The sequence below is a fragment of the Molothrus ater genome, chromosome 21, assembly GCF_012460135.2.
Source record: "Molothrus ater isolate BHLD 08-10-18 breed brown headed cowbird chromosome 21, BPBGC_Mater_1.1, whole genome shotgun sequence".
Lineage (NCBI taxonomy): Eukaryota > Metazoa > Chordata > Aves > Passeriformes > Icteridae > Molothrus > Molothrus ater.
The window spans coordinates 86,087-102,232 of NC_050498.2; the positions used below are offsets into that span (position 1 = coordinate 86,087).

Genomic DNA, 16,146 nt, shown 5'->3' on the forward strand with positions numbered 1-16,146 from the left:
AGGGTCAGCAGCTCTCCAGGGTATTTTCCAGATCTGGAAGAAGAATATGCACAAAAAGGTGGTTTGGACAGCTTCTACACTGGTTGGTGCAAACCTCCCTTTCACACCATTTCTTCACTTAAGAACCATGTCTTCATTTTCTATCCGGATTTCTGTGGGTCTGCAGCTTTGTTTCCCCCTCTGTGATCCATTACAACCACCTCAGCCTGTCCCAAGCTGCCTGTCAAGATGTTGAAGAGAGAAGTAATTTTAAAACTACTGTCTGTATATATTTTAAAGTAGTAATGGGCATGTGAGTGACCTGGGAAACTAAGAATTGGGCAAAGCACAAAGAAACAAACATGTCAAAGATACAGAGACTTTCTGGGCACATTCTACTCATGCTGTGCAAAAGAGACTTCCCAGGATTTTGATCAAAACCATTTGCCATCTGTTCAGCAGTCCCAGACAGACTTCAGTCCTCTGAGATAACATCTGTTTGAGGGAAACAGAGAAGTGCATCAGTGAGGCTTTTATGAACATCACAACTCCCTCATTCGTGGTCCAGCAGATCTCATGCTGCAGAGAAGGGAAATCCCACAGGCGAAGGGCATCCAGCCTGGGGGAGGAGGTGACAGATCCTTAGTCAATCAGGGAGCAGAGCAGGAGTCCTACACAGGGACAGGTAGGTTGCAGAGCTGAGGAATTTTGTAAAAGACTGTTTGGGTCCTAAAATGTGTGATGCCATTGGAAATGAGAGTCAATGTTGATAAAGTGAAGCACATCCCTCACTGTACACTAGGGGACTCTAGATTAACGCTAGTCAAGAGCTAAAGGCAACTGTAAGCAGTTCCCTAAAAACATCAGTTGAAGGTTCATGAATAATTAAAAAGAAAAAAAGGCTCCAGATATTGCAAGGAAAATATTGCTCACCCCCGTATACAGCAAGCTCACAAGTGTGTGTGGCTCTGGTGCCTGGCTCAGAAAAGATGGAGAAACACTGGAAAAGGTCACAGAGGTGAAGAAAATGGGTGGTCAGAAGTGGGAATGGCATCCTTGCAAGAAAAGGGATCAGGACTGTTAGGAAAAAGGTGAATGAGGTGACAGGCACTGACAGTGTAGACACGGATGCAGTAGGAACAGGGAATGGTTGGAGGTGGTTATTCAGCACATTTCAGAGCTGGAGGTTGGAGTGGATGATCTCCAGAGGTCCCTTTGAACTCTGACTATTCTGTGATTCTGTTTTTCTAGGGGCACCAGGCAAAGGAAGGACTGGCATGTTCATCTCAGTCTGTTGTGAAACCAAAAGTCCAATCAGGAACTGGGTAAACTGATGGAGGACTGGAACCATTAAAATTCTTTGTGTGCCCAAAGCAAAGCTGACTGATGGGAACTCAGAGCTTGTAGCAGCCTGGTCTAGTGGAGGGTGTCCCTGCCCATGGCAGAGAGATGGAACCAGATGAGCTTTAAGATCCCAAACCATTCTGTGAGTCCATGATTCGATATCTATGCAATGAAGTCCTTGGTGATTTTTTCCTTGGATGGCCTCTCTCACATTCCCTGTGTGAACAGCTGGTGCTGACAGGATCTTAACACTCGATGCAGTGGCAGGACAGAGTAAGCAACATAGAAAAGAAAATTGCAGTCTGCAGCTAGACTCCTCGTAGAATATTTCTGGGCTCTCCTTGTCTGCCAGACTTCCTTCCCTCAGGAAGCTGCCTGGCAAACCCTGGGCAAGAGCACCTTCTGGGGACCAGCAGAAATGTAAGGGTGATATTACACTTCTCAAATCCCTTCTTTTCACATTGACGTTGCATTTTAATTGGGTTTCATGATGGTGATGCATGTCAGGTTGTTTGCCCAGAATGTGGAGCCTGCTGGAGAGGGCTGGCTCACTACACCCCATCTCTGTTACTGTGGGACAAGCTGAACCTCCCTGGAGAGAGCAAGAGAGGCCTGAGGATGCACAGCAACCTTGGAGTTTCTAGGAAAAGTGAGGTATCACCTCAAAAAATCATGGAATGTTTTGGGTTGGAAGGGACTTAAACATATTTCATTCCAACCTTACTGCCATGGCCAGGAACAGCTTCCACTAGACCATGTTGCTGCAAGCCCAGTCCAAACTGGCCTGGAACACTTCCAGGGAGGGGCAATTTCTCTGGGCACCCTGTGCCAGGGCCTCACCATGCTCACAGGAAAGAATTTCTTCTCAATATTCCATCTAACCCTGCCCTCTGGCAGTGGGAAGCCATTCCCCCTTGTCCTGTTACTCCAGGGTCTTTGTTCCAAAGTTCCTCTCCATCTCTCCTGGAGCCCCTTCAGGCACTGGAAGTTCTCTTTCCCAGGCTGGACACCCCTGGCTCCCCCAGCCTATCTCCACAGTAGAGGGGCTCCAGCCCTTAGAGCATTTCAGTGGCCACCTCTGGACTGGCTTCAACAGCTTCACATCTTTCCTGTGCTAAGGACCCCAGAGGTGGAGGCAGCTCTGCAGATGGGGTCTCACAAGGGCAGATGGGGACAATATCTTCCAGACAAATGTCACACCAGTTAAAGATAACGAGGGGACATGGTGCAAAAGAGACTTTTCTGCATCTTGCTAAGGAGACTCACCAAGAGGATGGAATATCCAATGGAATTGTCTTTCCTGTCATGGAAGGGAATGTGATGCTGGGAACCCAACACAGGTGGGGAGCACTGCCCCTGAGCTGCCTCTCACCCTACCTGCATGTATAGTGAGTGTCCAGCCTGGGGGGGGAAGGCATTAGCAGAAAGTTCCTTTAATCATATATCTCCATGTGTATCTCAAAGCAAGAGAGTTAGCCAAGAAAAAAAACAAAAATATTTCTAAATGCAACAAGAAATTCCCAAGTTTGACAGCCAAGAACATTCTATGTAAGTTATTGTCTCCTGGGTTTAGTCTCCTTTCTGAGCTGGCAGATGCCTACTCCCACCTCATGACTCACTGCAGAGGAGCAGGAGGCAGTAGGAGGCAGGGAGAGAAATCCCACGTTTCAAGGCAGACACGCAGTAAAATGACAGTGTAAAAAATCACACACAAGCATGACAAAGTAATAGAAGATTTGTTATTGATGATTTTTATTTTCTAGCTCATGTCTCTATATTGATTAGGAAACAGCTCTCATCTCCCTGAGCCAAAGGCACTCCAGGACTCACATGCCACTGGAGGCAACTTTAGTACATAAATACCATGGAGGCTGGAAGCTGGAAAGGGTGGCATCTGCTGAAGGGCTCTGCCCGCAAAGATGAGGATGTATCATAGAATCATGGGGGTTGGAAAAGCCCTCTACATCAAGTCCAACTGTTCTACCAGCACTGACTCTGGGAAGTCATCATAGCCCTGGCTCAGGGAAAAGCTGAACTGCAGCAGTAGAAACCCTCTAATGCATTAACCTCTTTGAGAACTTCAAAGGTCTCACAATTCAGACAGTTCTTTGAATAAAATTTATTTGACTAATTAACATCTATTAAGCCTTACATGCAGGAGGTTTGGAGTGGGAAGTTGTCTGTGCACTTTAGTATCTTGAGCAAGATCTTCAGTAGAAATTAGGTCGTTTTCCTGAAGCTAAGGATGTAAATTAACTGACAAAGCCACAGAAGTCTACTGGGTTGAGCATTTCACATGTTGTATAAAGTGCACTACCAATCTGGAAACTTCTGAGTTTCCAAGAGACTGTTTCTATTATTAATGTAATTAAAATGGTCTGACTCTGAACTAGATGACACAGGCACAGCTGAGAAGTAGAGAAAATCTACAGGAGGAAGAAAAAATTGAAAATGTCTTATTTTATTCAGTAGCTACATATGACCAACCTCTGCAAAGACCCTGTGGCACACCCAGTTTGGTTTTGCTTTTTTCCAATTCTTTGGAGAGCCACAATTAGCCCCAGGTTGGGCAGAAAGGAAATGAAAATGCAACTAGCAGTAGGTGGTGGGTTTGATGAGGATGGCCGAGGCTCTGCAGTTCCCTGGGCACAGGTTGCTCCATGTCATGGCCCCTTTGAAGTTCAGATGTACAGAGTGACATGCCGAGTACCACCACCCACCCCCAGAGCTGGCGGCACAGTTCCCATTAGACGTGTCCTGATCTCGATCTTTAGCAGAGAACTTCATGTTGTCATGTGGTCATGCCCTTGGAGGCCATGGCATCCTCCACTCCCCAAGTGCACTCCCAGCCTCAGCTGGTAGCTCTAGAACTCATCATCCAGGCTGAACAGTTTGTAGTCTGCAACCTTCATGATATTTGAAGCATCCCAGATGACAAACCTGACCTGGTAGACCTTCTGCCTGGTGATCTGGTGGATGTATTCAGTGCCCAGCCACTCGGTGTGCACATTCCCAAAGCCATGCTTGGAGGTGCTCCAGGACTCGTCCCAGGAGATCATTGAGCTGCCAGTTCCTCTGGATGACAGTCTAGCCCCTGTCTGCCACACTCATCTCACGGTACACCACGATGTTTGCAGTCCTGTGGGTTGGATGATGTAGATGCCACTGGGGCTGCCAGCAGGGACCTTGCTGCAGTCCATGAGCCAGCCTGGGGCAGGACACAGGAGGATTGAACAAGCCCAAGGCACAGACCTGTGGCTGGTTCTGCAAGACCAAGACATTACCAGCCCTACCTGCCCAAAGAGTACAGATGAGGCAAATCCCATTGTCACGTGAGCACATTAATTCCCTTCTGGAATTAATGCCTGCCTCCTTGTCGTGCCCACAGTTGTGCTCTCCCCACCTGCGATGAGCACTCACTGAGGAGCCTCTCCATCCCGTTGCAGGTAATGTTGTCCAGACAGATAGTCCATCCCAGATCGTCTCCCAGAATAAATGCTACTCAGGCCTGCGACTGCATTCCCCCAGCCACACTGCCTACACACGACAGAGGCATTGTCGTTGTGTCTCAGGAGTCATCAGACACCATCCCCTACACACTGCGGTACCAAACCTCTATCCGTCCCAAGCACTGGTTGGAGCCATTCACCAATCCTGCAAGTCCTTGGAGAAAAAGGGCTCAAGGAGCTGTCAGTGTGCGGACAGAGACATCATGAACAGGCTTGAGCAGAGGCAGGTCTGAATATGGCTTTAGAAAGGCAGAGTCAACACCAGATTGAGTGTGACAAGAGTAGTTCAAGGAGGGTTTTAACAGGAGTTAAAAACATTAGCAGAGTTCTCTAACTCTATCCTTTTTTCTCTCTTATATCCATATTTATTGTGATGAGCTTTGTAACTTATCTTCCTGGTGTTGTCAACATCTGCACATCATTGTTCTCTACCTGCACCTGACCATGTTTGTGATGTCACCCCTTGCCACAGAAAGCACAAGGTCACTGCAGAGACACAGGGATGAAACACAAGGACATTGGAGTTTGCCACTGTTAGCAGTAAAATCAAGTTCTCCAGATGAATCCTTGTTATTCCAAACTCAAGGATGGAAAAAACAAGATGATAGAGATGTGCTCCCATCATCCTGGAGACATCTTCCAAATAGACACTTGTACCTTTTTACTGTCGGGCCAGTGAGTTTTTCATATGCACTCATGGTGAGTGCAGCCCCACAACACAGATGCCAGGACTCATCAGCTCAGCAGAATAGCATTTGCTTTGCAGTGCTACAACACTCGAAAAGAGCATCCTCTTCCCTGTGCCAATAGCTTGGAAATATTTTGAGGTCAAGGCTACTTGTCTCATGTCCCAGGTGACTTTTCTTCCTACCCCATTCTAATAATTTGTCTGTGGCTACAGGCTTGGCAGGTCACAGACAGCCATAATAGCAGCAATTACTGCCCTTTCCAGCCTCCCACACGACAGGGAAGAGCCTGCAGGTCCTCTCTAAACTTTCCTCAGGAGGAATTCAACAGTGCTGTGGTCCAGCCCTGTGGTCCTGCAGTGACAAGAAGTGATGGGTGGCCTAGGAGAGGCTCTGGTTCCTGGAGAATCTGAAGCAATTCTTCAGCAGCAGCACGGACACCACATCAGGAGGAGTGTAGTGGTTTTGGTTCACCAATTTGAGATTTCGGCAGTTTTGAGATTTCCCAGCCAATGCACCAATGCATGTGGTAGGTTCAGTGCTGGCCAATCACCATACACTCACTTCCTGCTGTGAGGTAGGATTAGGAGAAAGGCAAAGCAGGCACAAAACTTTAAAAGGGTATAAAGAAAAGTTTATTAACAGTGAATAAAAGAAAGAGTAATAAGAATCAGAACAAACCTTCAGGACGCTTCTCCTCCCCCCACAACTTTTTCTTTCCCACTGACAATGTAAAGAAACAAAACCTAAAATTTCAGTCAGTTTACCACCTCTAAAATAGTCTTTTTTCAGTTCACTTAGGGAGAGAAGTCCCTCTTGTTAATGTTATGGAGGTTTCTCCACAAGAAAACAGTTGTCTCATGGCTTTTAATTTCCATGAATAGCAGTCACTGGGGGAAATCTGCAATCATGAAATCCCTCCCATTTTCCACAAGCTTTTCCCACAGCTGTGTTTATGGGCCATGTCAACTTATGGGTTTTAAAGATGAGCTGTTCAAAGGCAAAGTTTCTCATTATCCATCTCTAAAATCATCTTCATCTTTGGGAACACAGGTCTTCTTCTCTCCCTGGGGGCACAGGGTCTTCACTCTTCTCTCTCTTTCTGTTCAAACTTCTCATAGATTACAACTACTTTATCATCTGCTTACTTTGGCATAGAGGCCTTTGCTCAATATCAATCTGAATTCTTCATATCCCCATGATTTCATGTCCTACAGGGAAACAGAGTCTTTTCTCCATAGCTTTACAAGGGAATTTCAGCCCTAAGATTAAGACATCTCCTCATCCCTCCCATTTGGGACTTAACTTCTTCACTGACCTCGATGTCTTCATATTGCTCCTTTATATTGCCTGCATTTTGTTCTTTTCTCTCACTCAAGGGAGGATTGAAGCACTAAAAATTAACGTCTAGCCCAGGGCCTGCAGATTGTCACCTGACCCTGGCCGGGCTGGGTGCTACAGATGGAGGGAACTGCGGCTGGGGGGGATGGAAGGTTGGGACCTAATCAGCCAGGCCAGAACTCAGCAGCAGCACGATGGGGATGGGGGAGGGGGAGGGGGGGGGGGTGGCTTCTCCTTCCCCCTGCCCGGTGGCTGCGGGCGAACTTCCACGGTAGTAAAATCTTGGCCGAGCCCGGCCCGGGCTGCTTCTGGGGGCTGGTGGACTCAGCTTGGCCCTGGACTAGCGGCAAGATGTTAGAAATTGGAGCCATGGCCCGGCTCACGGCACTCCCTCCCCTGCCCAGCAGCCGATGGGAGGGGACTGGCAGGTGCCCTGGGGGAAGGGGCCCAGCCCGTGGCAGGGGCCGCCCGGCCTGGCCGAAACAGAGGGCCAGGGCGTGTTACCTCTTTGCCGGCTGGAAGAGAAAGAGGAAGTTCCCAGGTTTCTTTCATCTTTAACATATTGTTCACAGAGGTGTGTACAAGTTTCGAGTGGCTAAAAGTTTTGCATCGCTTCCGTAAATGTCTCCCATGCAAAACCAGGACATTGAGGCACCATGTACCTCAGCAGGAGTCACCAAACTTCCACAAAAAGAGAAAACTGATGGAATAGCATCTTGACATTGCCTCCCCTTGGCCAGTACTGAGTGCTGCAGGGAGAGCTGTGGGATTGGGCCCTTAGATGGGTGTCTCTTGTTTCTCTCAAATTCCCCAGTCACAGAAACACAGCACATGAGAAGGAGCTTCCCTGACCATTCCCCAGCCTGAAAAAAAATGCTGGTTTTAGGCCAGAGCAATTTCTTACTATGTGGAGGACAGCAAAGAGAGGGGAGAGGTCCCTTTCCCAAAGGGATCCTTGGGTACCAAAGGGAAGGTGGTCTGGTCAGATGCAAAGGCCACCTCTAGGCTCAGAAGCCTACAGCACCCTACTTTTTGCCCATATGGGTACAAAGGAGCTCCCAGCACGTGCAAGAAGCCCCATGGCTGTGACTGACCCAAGGCAGGATTTTCCCCTTGAAGACATGCAACTGTGAGCAGGTGTTTCCTACCAGGAATTTGGAAGGATTGGAGCTGAGCTGTTGAGTAGGGTTTGGCTGTTGCACACTTTTGGTGCAACTGCCTGTGCTGCAGTGCCAGTCCAGAGCCCTCAGGAGCTACCAAAATGTGCTAACATTACTGGCTTGTCCTAGGATGACTTTATGATACTTGTATCCCCAGTCATCTGTTCTGTTTATGCTGGATATTAAGTTCTGCACCTTTAAGACTGGTTCCGAGAGAGCGAAGTCGGGGGAAAAGAAGCACAGTTTGTTTTCAGAAACTGCACTCACTTCCCTGCATTCCTTCTCATGGACTGCATTGTCTGCAGCATGGACAGACAGTGGGAGAGAGGTCTCCTTTTACTTTTTTTTTTTTAGCTAGCTAAGGCAGAGAAGTTCCCCAGACTGTGGCTTTTCTTTTTCTTGGAACTCATCAGCACTTCTCTAGACTAAAACCCCAGAAAAACACTAGGAGCTCACACCTGTGGCCCGGCCCACTAGGGCCGGGGCGTGGCATCTTCCAGTGCAGGAGGGACTGATAAGAGACTGAGTGAACGCAGCTACGCCCGAGAAGGACTTTCTGAATTTGCCATGTCTTCAGAACAGTGAGGAGTTTTAATGTTTAATCTTTTTTTATGCTTGTGAATACTTTGCTTGTTAAAGAAACAAAGAAAGTTTTTTTCCGCTTTTCTCCAAGGAAATCTTTTACCAAACCAGTAGGGGGAGGGGCCACTTGAATATGCTTTCTAGAGGGACTTCTTTGGAAGTTTCCTCCCAAATTTGCCCTAACCAGGACAGGCTCTGATAGTGAAAGATTTTGTGATCAAAAATATATAAGGATGTGTATTTGCACCTAGGACGGTCATGTACTGCATGAGCAACACCACCAGCTTGAAAACATGCTTCAGGCTCACAGGTATGGAGTAAAGCCAGAGCCTTTTGGTCCAATTCAAATGTTCACTGATGTTAGAAAGGAACAAGATTACATCCAGCATCTGGATTAACTCCAGGCTGGAGCAGGAGAGCTCAGACTCAGACACACCTGGGATGTCATCACCAGCAGCAAAGAGAAAGAACATCTGCAGGTGTCCCATGGAATCTGCATCTGTTGTGTGTTCTATGAGCCAGGAGCTGGGCAGTGTTCACTGCCTCACTGGGAGAATGTCAGTGATGCTGGGGATGTTTGGCGACATTCCCTAGAAGCCTGTTGTTTTCCCACCCCTGGGAGCCCTCAGGTGCTGCTGTGCCCACTCCACCAGGAACCTGCCTGCCTGTCAGGGACACAATGCCACCTCAGCATCAGGCAGGCAGCCAGTTCCATTGGAAGTGATTTACTGGAATCAGTCGAGGAAAATAGTGTCAGAAATTTTATCACAGTCTCCTGGGAATGTATCAAAGCAGCACTAGGCTCTTAATAGAATAAGTACTGTAAGCTGTCCCGCACATAGAAGCAGTAATGGGGTATGGCTTCATGCAGGAGATAGTTTGATGTATCTGGACCATTTCTAACAAAATCCTCCCTGAAATCCCCCCTTTGTGGCTCTTCCAGCTCCTCCAGGATTAAACAGCTCTCTCATTTTTCTCTGAAAGACACAAGGCTACTTGCAGCTCCAAATGCAAAGCCCTGTGGGAGCTCCCCTCTGGGGAGCATCAGTGGTGACAGCAGGGTGGCACCTTGGCCACCCACTCAGAGCTGTGTCCTGCTCCCAAATCCTGTGTTATTTATGGAGGCCCTTGCCAGCACAATGTCCAGACAGCTGGGACTGAGTAGTCCAGGACTATGTAGTCCAGCAGGCACTGGGGTGAGGGCAATCCCTGATTTTGGATCCTGGCAGCTACCTGGGGTGAGGGGAGAGGCATGTTATGATCCACATGGCCAAAATCACATTTAGGATCAAACTGACCTTGGAGCACTTGGGGCAGAGTTGGCTTCTGCTGGTTCACCAGCCCAGAGGAGCAGTAACTGGGAAGTCTGGATTGCCATGGGAAGGATGGGGAAATTGAGAAATTGCTTGAAGGTGTAGGAACGTAAGAGGAAACAGTTTTCAAGCAGAGATCACAAGAACAGCTGACAGATCAGCAGGACGCTGTGCCCAGAGATTAGGCACATTGACTCCTTCCTGTGTCAGTACAGAGCAAGTCCATGACCCAGAGAAGGGCTTTGCAAACCACCAGGTCAAACACCGAGTGTGCTTGGAAGCTGCTAGGAACAGCATCAATGCAGTACCTCCTCAGGTGCCCTCAGGCCAGGCAAGAGTCAGACCAGCAGCATGGCCAGTCTGGACAGACCCCTGTGTCACCTCTCCCACCACTCACCAGCTCCTTGCTCCTCTGGGTCACAAACTGTCTTGCTCTCTAAACACGCATGTACCAGACTTGCAAATCTGCTTTTGTTTCTGAAGAGGGAAAATCTGAGAACCTCCCCAGGGTCACAGCTTCACCTCCTACCTACATTCAACTCATTCAGATAAATCCACTTAGTTCCACCAGCGTTTAACAGGAGTGGAAGGTTATTTCAAGTGAGTCCAAATGCTTTTATTTCCTCCATGGCCAGTGCTCATGAAGGCGAGGGAAGATGGGGACTGAGGGGAGGGACAAGAGCAGTTAAAGGCTGTGAGGAGCAGGGGGTCCAATGGTGATTTCCATCATGTGCTCCCTGCTGGAATGCTAAAGGTACCAGCCATGGCTGAGAAGAGGCAGCCAGTGGTAAGGCTTCATGACAGCAGGCTCCATCCCCATAAGGATGCTTTCATTTGACAGTGACACCAACCCATTGCTGGAGTTTCTGCCATCAATACACACCCAGGAATGCCTGCCTGCTCAGCAGAGATTGTTCTTACAGCTCACCACTCCAGCTTTGGTATCTCCCAGAACAGGACATATCACCAGACCATGCAAATGTGGCCACTTCCCTCCCTAGCAGAACCAAACCAGTTGGGATGATGATGGAATTTTCCTCTTCAGACAACCTCTGGTGTGTCTGGAGAACAGCTGCACACACTGTCCAAATGCAGGAGTGCCACCTCCTGGGCACTGGCAGACAGTATACAACAGCCTTGGAAAACCATCCTAGAGTAACTCAGAGCTCTTGAGGCTAAGAAGCTGCTGCTACAGGCAGGTACCACCCATGAAGAGAAACCCAACCTTTGTGTGCCTCAGCAAGCAGCTGCAGGGTCAATGAACAGCTCTCAGGTCAGTGCATGTTTAACCTGTGCCAGGAACTACATACAATTTCCCAGCTTGAAAAATGACTGGGGGACACCAGACCTTGACCAGTCCTGTATCAGCACTGGAAGGTTGCCATGCCTCAGATCCCAGTGGTTTGCTATGGAGGAACAGGCACATGGCTCCACGGTGGATGTGCAGGGACAGGCACCTCACCCTCCCATCCCTCCCTGCGGTTCTGCCTCCCTCAGCTCCTTGCCCTTGCCTCCAGCTCCTCTGAGGCTGCTCCCTGTCCAAGAACTAGTCCTGTGCCTGCTGCCCCCCTCCCTACATGCTGCCATTCCCCAGGGTCAGACCTCTGATGTGTCCCCACAGTGTCAGAGCTACAGAGAGGCCATATTCACTCAACATCGCCTTTCAGCTAAGCATGTTCTTCCCACATTATACTGCTCCACAGGTCTGTATCTGCTCCCCATTCTCCCTCAGTTCATTACACTTGTTTTCCTTCTCCTCCCCACTTTGCCCTGCAGCCCAGAGAGGCAGACATATACCACGTAGAATTTCAGCTCTCTTGGGGTCTCTAGCTGGTCAGAAAGTCTCTTTTCCCAGCCCAGGGTTGAAGAAGGAGTCAGAACTCTTAATTTCTCGGTCTCAAGGTTGTTTATTGTATCTTATCTATAAAATTCTTTCTCCTGACCTGCTGAGATCTGCTCAGCAAGACAGTCAGAGGCACTCTGTCTGCCCCCGGGCGGTGTTATCTTTTTATACTAAAAACTATGTATACAATATTTACAATTACTTTCCAATACCTATCACCTATGTTAGACAGTGAACTTCTACTCTAAACCAATCTAAAAGTGCCAACATCACAGCAGAAGATGGAAGCCAAGAAGAAAGAGAAAGGCTGGATGTGCCCAGATTCCTCCATCTTGCTCCCTGAACCCCTATTCTAAAAACTCCAAAAAAATCTATTTTTTCACCCTGTGATAAATTCACTATAATTCGACTTAAACTGTCGTGGCTTGTAATTCTTCATATAAGGTTGGGAATTGTTTTTTCCAAGGGCTAAATCAAAGGCACAGGGGTCTTGGGCTCTGTGCCAAGGTCTCTAAGCCCCAGACAGGGGCTTGAGTCCTCCAGGGCAGCCAGAGGAATTTCCTGGGTTCCGACAAGCTCTAATTTCTGACAAAATAACATGGAATGAAGCCAAGCTCCATGTGAAGTCCCACAAGAACCTGTTTCACTGGCTGTGAGCTGACTGTGCTTTCAAGCAACTCTTAGAGCCCCTTACAGTGGTAATGGAAATTCTCAACAACCATTCTTACACTCACTGATGGATTTATGGCAATACATATCTGTTCTGGTACTAAATAGAATCATAGAATCATGTGAGGGGATAGGCTAGAAGGGACCTTGAAGACCATCTTGTTCCATCCAAATAATGGACAGGGACCTTTCACTAGACCAGGTTGCTCCAAGCCCTGTCCAGCCCAGCCTTGGACACTTCTAGGGATGGGGCATAACTTCACTGGGAACCTGTTCCATTGCAGAATACTACTATTAGTACCAACAACAATAAAGAAAGAGTGAACACTTATGTTACAGCATTACCCTTCTTTCCTGCCTGTTTACAATGCTGTGGAAAATACACTGGACTTCTGATCCTAGCAGACACTGTACTCTGTGTTCCATTATGCAACTGCTGTGTTCCAGGGATACTTACAGCCCAAACTTCTCCCCAGAATTACACAACACATCAAATGAGTGTGCACCCAGGGAAGTTAAATGATTTAAATACTTCACCAGCAGAAATTACAGGATCCTCATTCCTATAAAGCAATCTAGTAAACTAATAATAATCTGATTATTACATCTACAATCTGGAGAATACTGCGTGAGATCCAGTTACTCTCCTGTCTTCTAGGGAAATGAACGATACCATTAATTCTTTTGCTCCAGAGCAGAACTGGTCCCAGTTCATACACTCCCTTGGGCCAAATCACTCAGCATAAACAGCCCTTTACAGGCAGGGGGTAATCTGAGTGTCCATCTGCCTGACATAGTGCATGGTTAGATTGGGTATTGGGAAAAAATTCTTCCCTCTGAGAATGGTGAGGCCCTGGCACAAGTTGCCCAGAGAAGCTGTGGCTGCTCTATCTTTGGGAGTGTCCAAGGCAAGGTTGAACAGGACTTGGAGCAGCTCGGTCTAGTGGAAGGGATCCCTGCCCATGGCAGGAGTTGGAACAAGATGATCTTTAAGGTCCCTTCCAACACAAGCCATTGTGGGATTCTATGATTCTAAGCAGTTTTCCAGGGCTGCTGCTTCTCATCCTGAAGCAGCCACGATAGGGCTGTAAAAAGCAGACCTAGTCTTCAGTGCCATGAACAGCACAAACCCAGGATCTCTAGAATGTATTTGCACAGTAAACACAAATCTCCTTTCCAATCCCTTGGAAAGAGCTATAAGATCACAGCTTCTGCTTTGACTGCTTTAGGCAGGCAATGCTCGAGCTACTGCCCCTCCAATCCCCAGTAAATGTTCATGCCACAAAATCTCTCCACACATTTCCTATCAAGAAAAATAAAACCATAAACCCACAAAACCCAACCCACAACTCTCGAATTTTTGTCTTTCCTCCGTTCCCAGGAGCAGCATCCAAGGGGTGGCCCAGCCTCCCTCCCCACTGTCCCAACAGGCCGCAGCTCCTGCCTCTTCTTCAACCTCATCCGCTCCGGAGGCCACTGCTCCGCCTCCCCGAGGAGCGGAGGGACCCGGCGCTAAGGGGCCGCTGAGAGTCCGCACCGGCGGGCCCAGCCCGGGGCCTCCTACGAGAGCGGCTGCGCCCGCCACACAAGCCCCCACAATGCCCCGCGCCAGACGCGGAGGACAAAGCCCGGCGCGCGTCCTCGCAGGAGTACCCGGATGGGCGCGAGGCGGGGCGGTGGCCGGAACGCGCTCTGATTGGTGGTCACGGGGCTAGAGGGGGCGGAGTGCCCTGTGATTGGTCGTCGCGCGGCAGGGGGGGAGGGCGGATAACGGGGGGCTACAAAATGGAGCCGTGCGCTGCGCTGCCACTTACATAACGCGACCTCTCACCCCGCCCCGCCGGCGGGGCGGGGCGAGGCGAGGCAGCACGATCGACCGGCCGTGAGACCAATCCGCAGCTGGCGGAGCGGGAGCCTAGCCAATAGACTGTCGGCACCGCGGCGCGGGGGGTGGGTGCTGCGGGGCGGGGCGGCAGGGTCGGGGCGCGCGCGCGGGGCCGGTCCCGCCGCCCGCCGTGAGGGGGAGCGGAATCTCCCGCCATTTTTCAACCGTCCCGCCCGGGCCCCGTCGGGTCTCACCATGGCGCCGCTACTCGGCCGCAAGCCGTTCCCGCTGGCTAAGCCATTGCCGCCGGGAGAGCCGGGCGAACTGTTCGTCATCCCCCACACGCAGGAGGCCTTCCGCACCCGCGAGTATCCGCCACACCGGGGCGCGGGGGGGCCGGGGCGGGTCCCGGGGCCGTGGAACCGAACAAAGCGGTGGTGGGGTCGGGCGGGTAGCGGGACCGTGAGGAGAGCGTGGCGGGCGCTGCCCTGGGCTCGGCGGGGTCGTTGTTCCCTGAGGAGTTCAGAGCCTGTTCCAGGCGGGCGGGGGAAGTGGGACAGCAGCTCCGCGGGGCTGGAGCGGAGCTAACGGGGACCCGGGACCGTCAGAGCGGGCTATCAGAGCAATTCACGCACTCCCGCGGGCCAGGAGCACACTGGCACCGGAGGCTTCCGCACTCCTTAATTTCTAGGGAATTAAACAGCGGCAGGAGCTCTCGCTGTGTACATCCCAGGCTTTCGTTCCGAGCGTATCTCTTCCTGGGGTGCTTTTGCATAAAAACCAAATTTTTAATTATTTTTTTTCTCTGCGTGTGACAGCCTTTGATCGCAGGAAGTGGCCGTAGGCCAGACTGGTGACTGACAGAGCTGCGCGGCAGCAGAGTTACTAAGTCCGCAGCAGGGCTGAAGGGGCAGGACCTCGGCGCTCTAACGTGCAGACTTGCAGCTTCAGAAGGCTGGGTTGGTGTTTGTGTAATAAAAATCAGGATCTGAGTTGAGAACTAAGGAAGGGCTCTAAGTGAGAGGGAATGCATGGATATGGGAAGGAGGTGTTGGCAGTGTGGAAGACAAAGGGGCTCCAGAACTTCCATATCCCCTGTATGGAAGAGTGTCTTGTTTCTGCAGTGAGCAGAACAGGCAGAGGATGCCCCTAGGAAGGATTAGGTGGTCTTTGAAGAGGAAATGCATCTCTTGAGTGCAGGTAGGCATTGTTATAGTGTACTCAGTAAAATATTATAAAAAATTATAATGTAGCCCAGTAAAAGAAGTTAGGTGGAGTGTTGGAGACATGCTTTTTAACTGTGTTTCAAATTAAAACATGCAGTCTGTGATGCCAACCTGCTCTTTTGCTGTGTGCAAAGTGAAAGTAGCTCAGTCATCCACCTGACCAGGCAGTTCTATCTTTTTACCTGTGAGGAGTGATCAGTGATCAAAAAGACGACTTTAAGGTTAAATACTACTTTTATAAAAGAAGACGTGGCTTTAAGGGCCATCTGCCTTGTCGAAACAGCACAGGGGAGCTCTGGGGCTCCTTTTGAAAGCACCATTTTGTTGGGTGGCTCTTGTGGATCGAGCGAGTAGGTGGAGGACACGTTTCTGCAAACACTTGGGTGGTATTAAAATTAAGGGGGGAAAAAAGATAGTTTCTCATCCTGAGAGGGGAGGATGTTAGCTGTAGGAATAGAAGGAAAGAAGAAACCAAGGCAAGCACTGAGGTTCTGGAGAGGTGCTCTTTTCCTGGAGGAAGTATTTCATGGGGTGCTGTGGGAGGCAGCCTAGCATGTTCTAGAAAGTTCATCTTGGCAGACAGACATCATGAGGCTAAAAAGAGAAACCAAGCAATGTTGGGTTTCTGCTTTGCCTTGTTGACGGTGTATAATATATGCTAGGCCAAAA

General features: G+C 49.5%; 1 protein-coding gene and 1 pseudogene across 1 annotated transcript in view; one reads left to right on the top strand and one right to left on the bottom strand.

Moving 5' to 3' along the window:
* Positions 1–3,915: 3,915 nt before the first annotated feature.
* LOC118694351 (fibrinogen-like protein 1-like protein) lies at positions 3,916–4,523 on the bottom strand (annotated as a pseudogene).
* A 9,941-nt stretch (positions 4,524–14,464) lies between these two features.
* BAZ1B (bromodomain adjacent to zinc finger domain 1B) overlaps positions 14,465–16,146 on the top strand; it is a 43,594-nt gene continuing 41,912 nt past the window's right edge. The window contains exon 1 of the mRNA XM_036395114.2: positions 14,465–14,619. Coding sequence (XP_036251007.1) covers positions 14,507–14,619 — 113 coding nt within the window. The 5' untranslated portion in view covers positions 14,465–14,506. The remainder of the gene's footprint in view (positions 14,620–16,146) is intronic.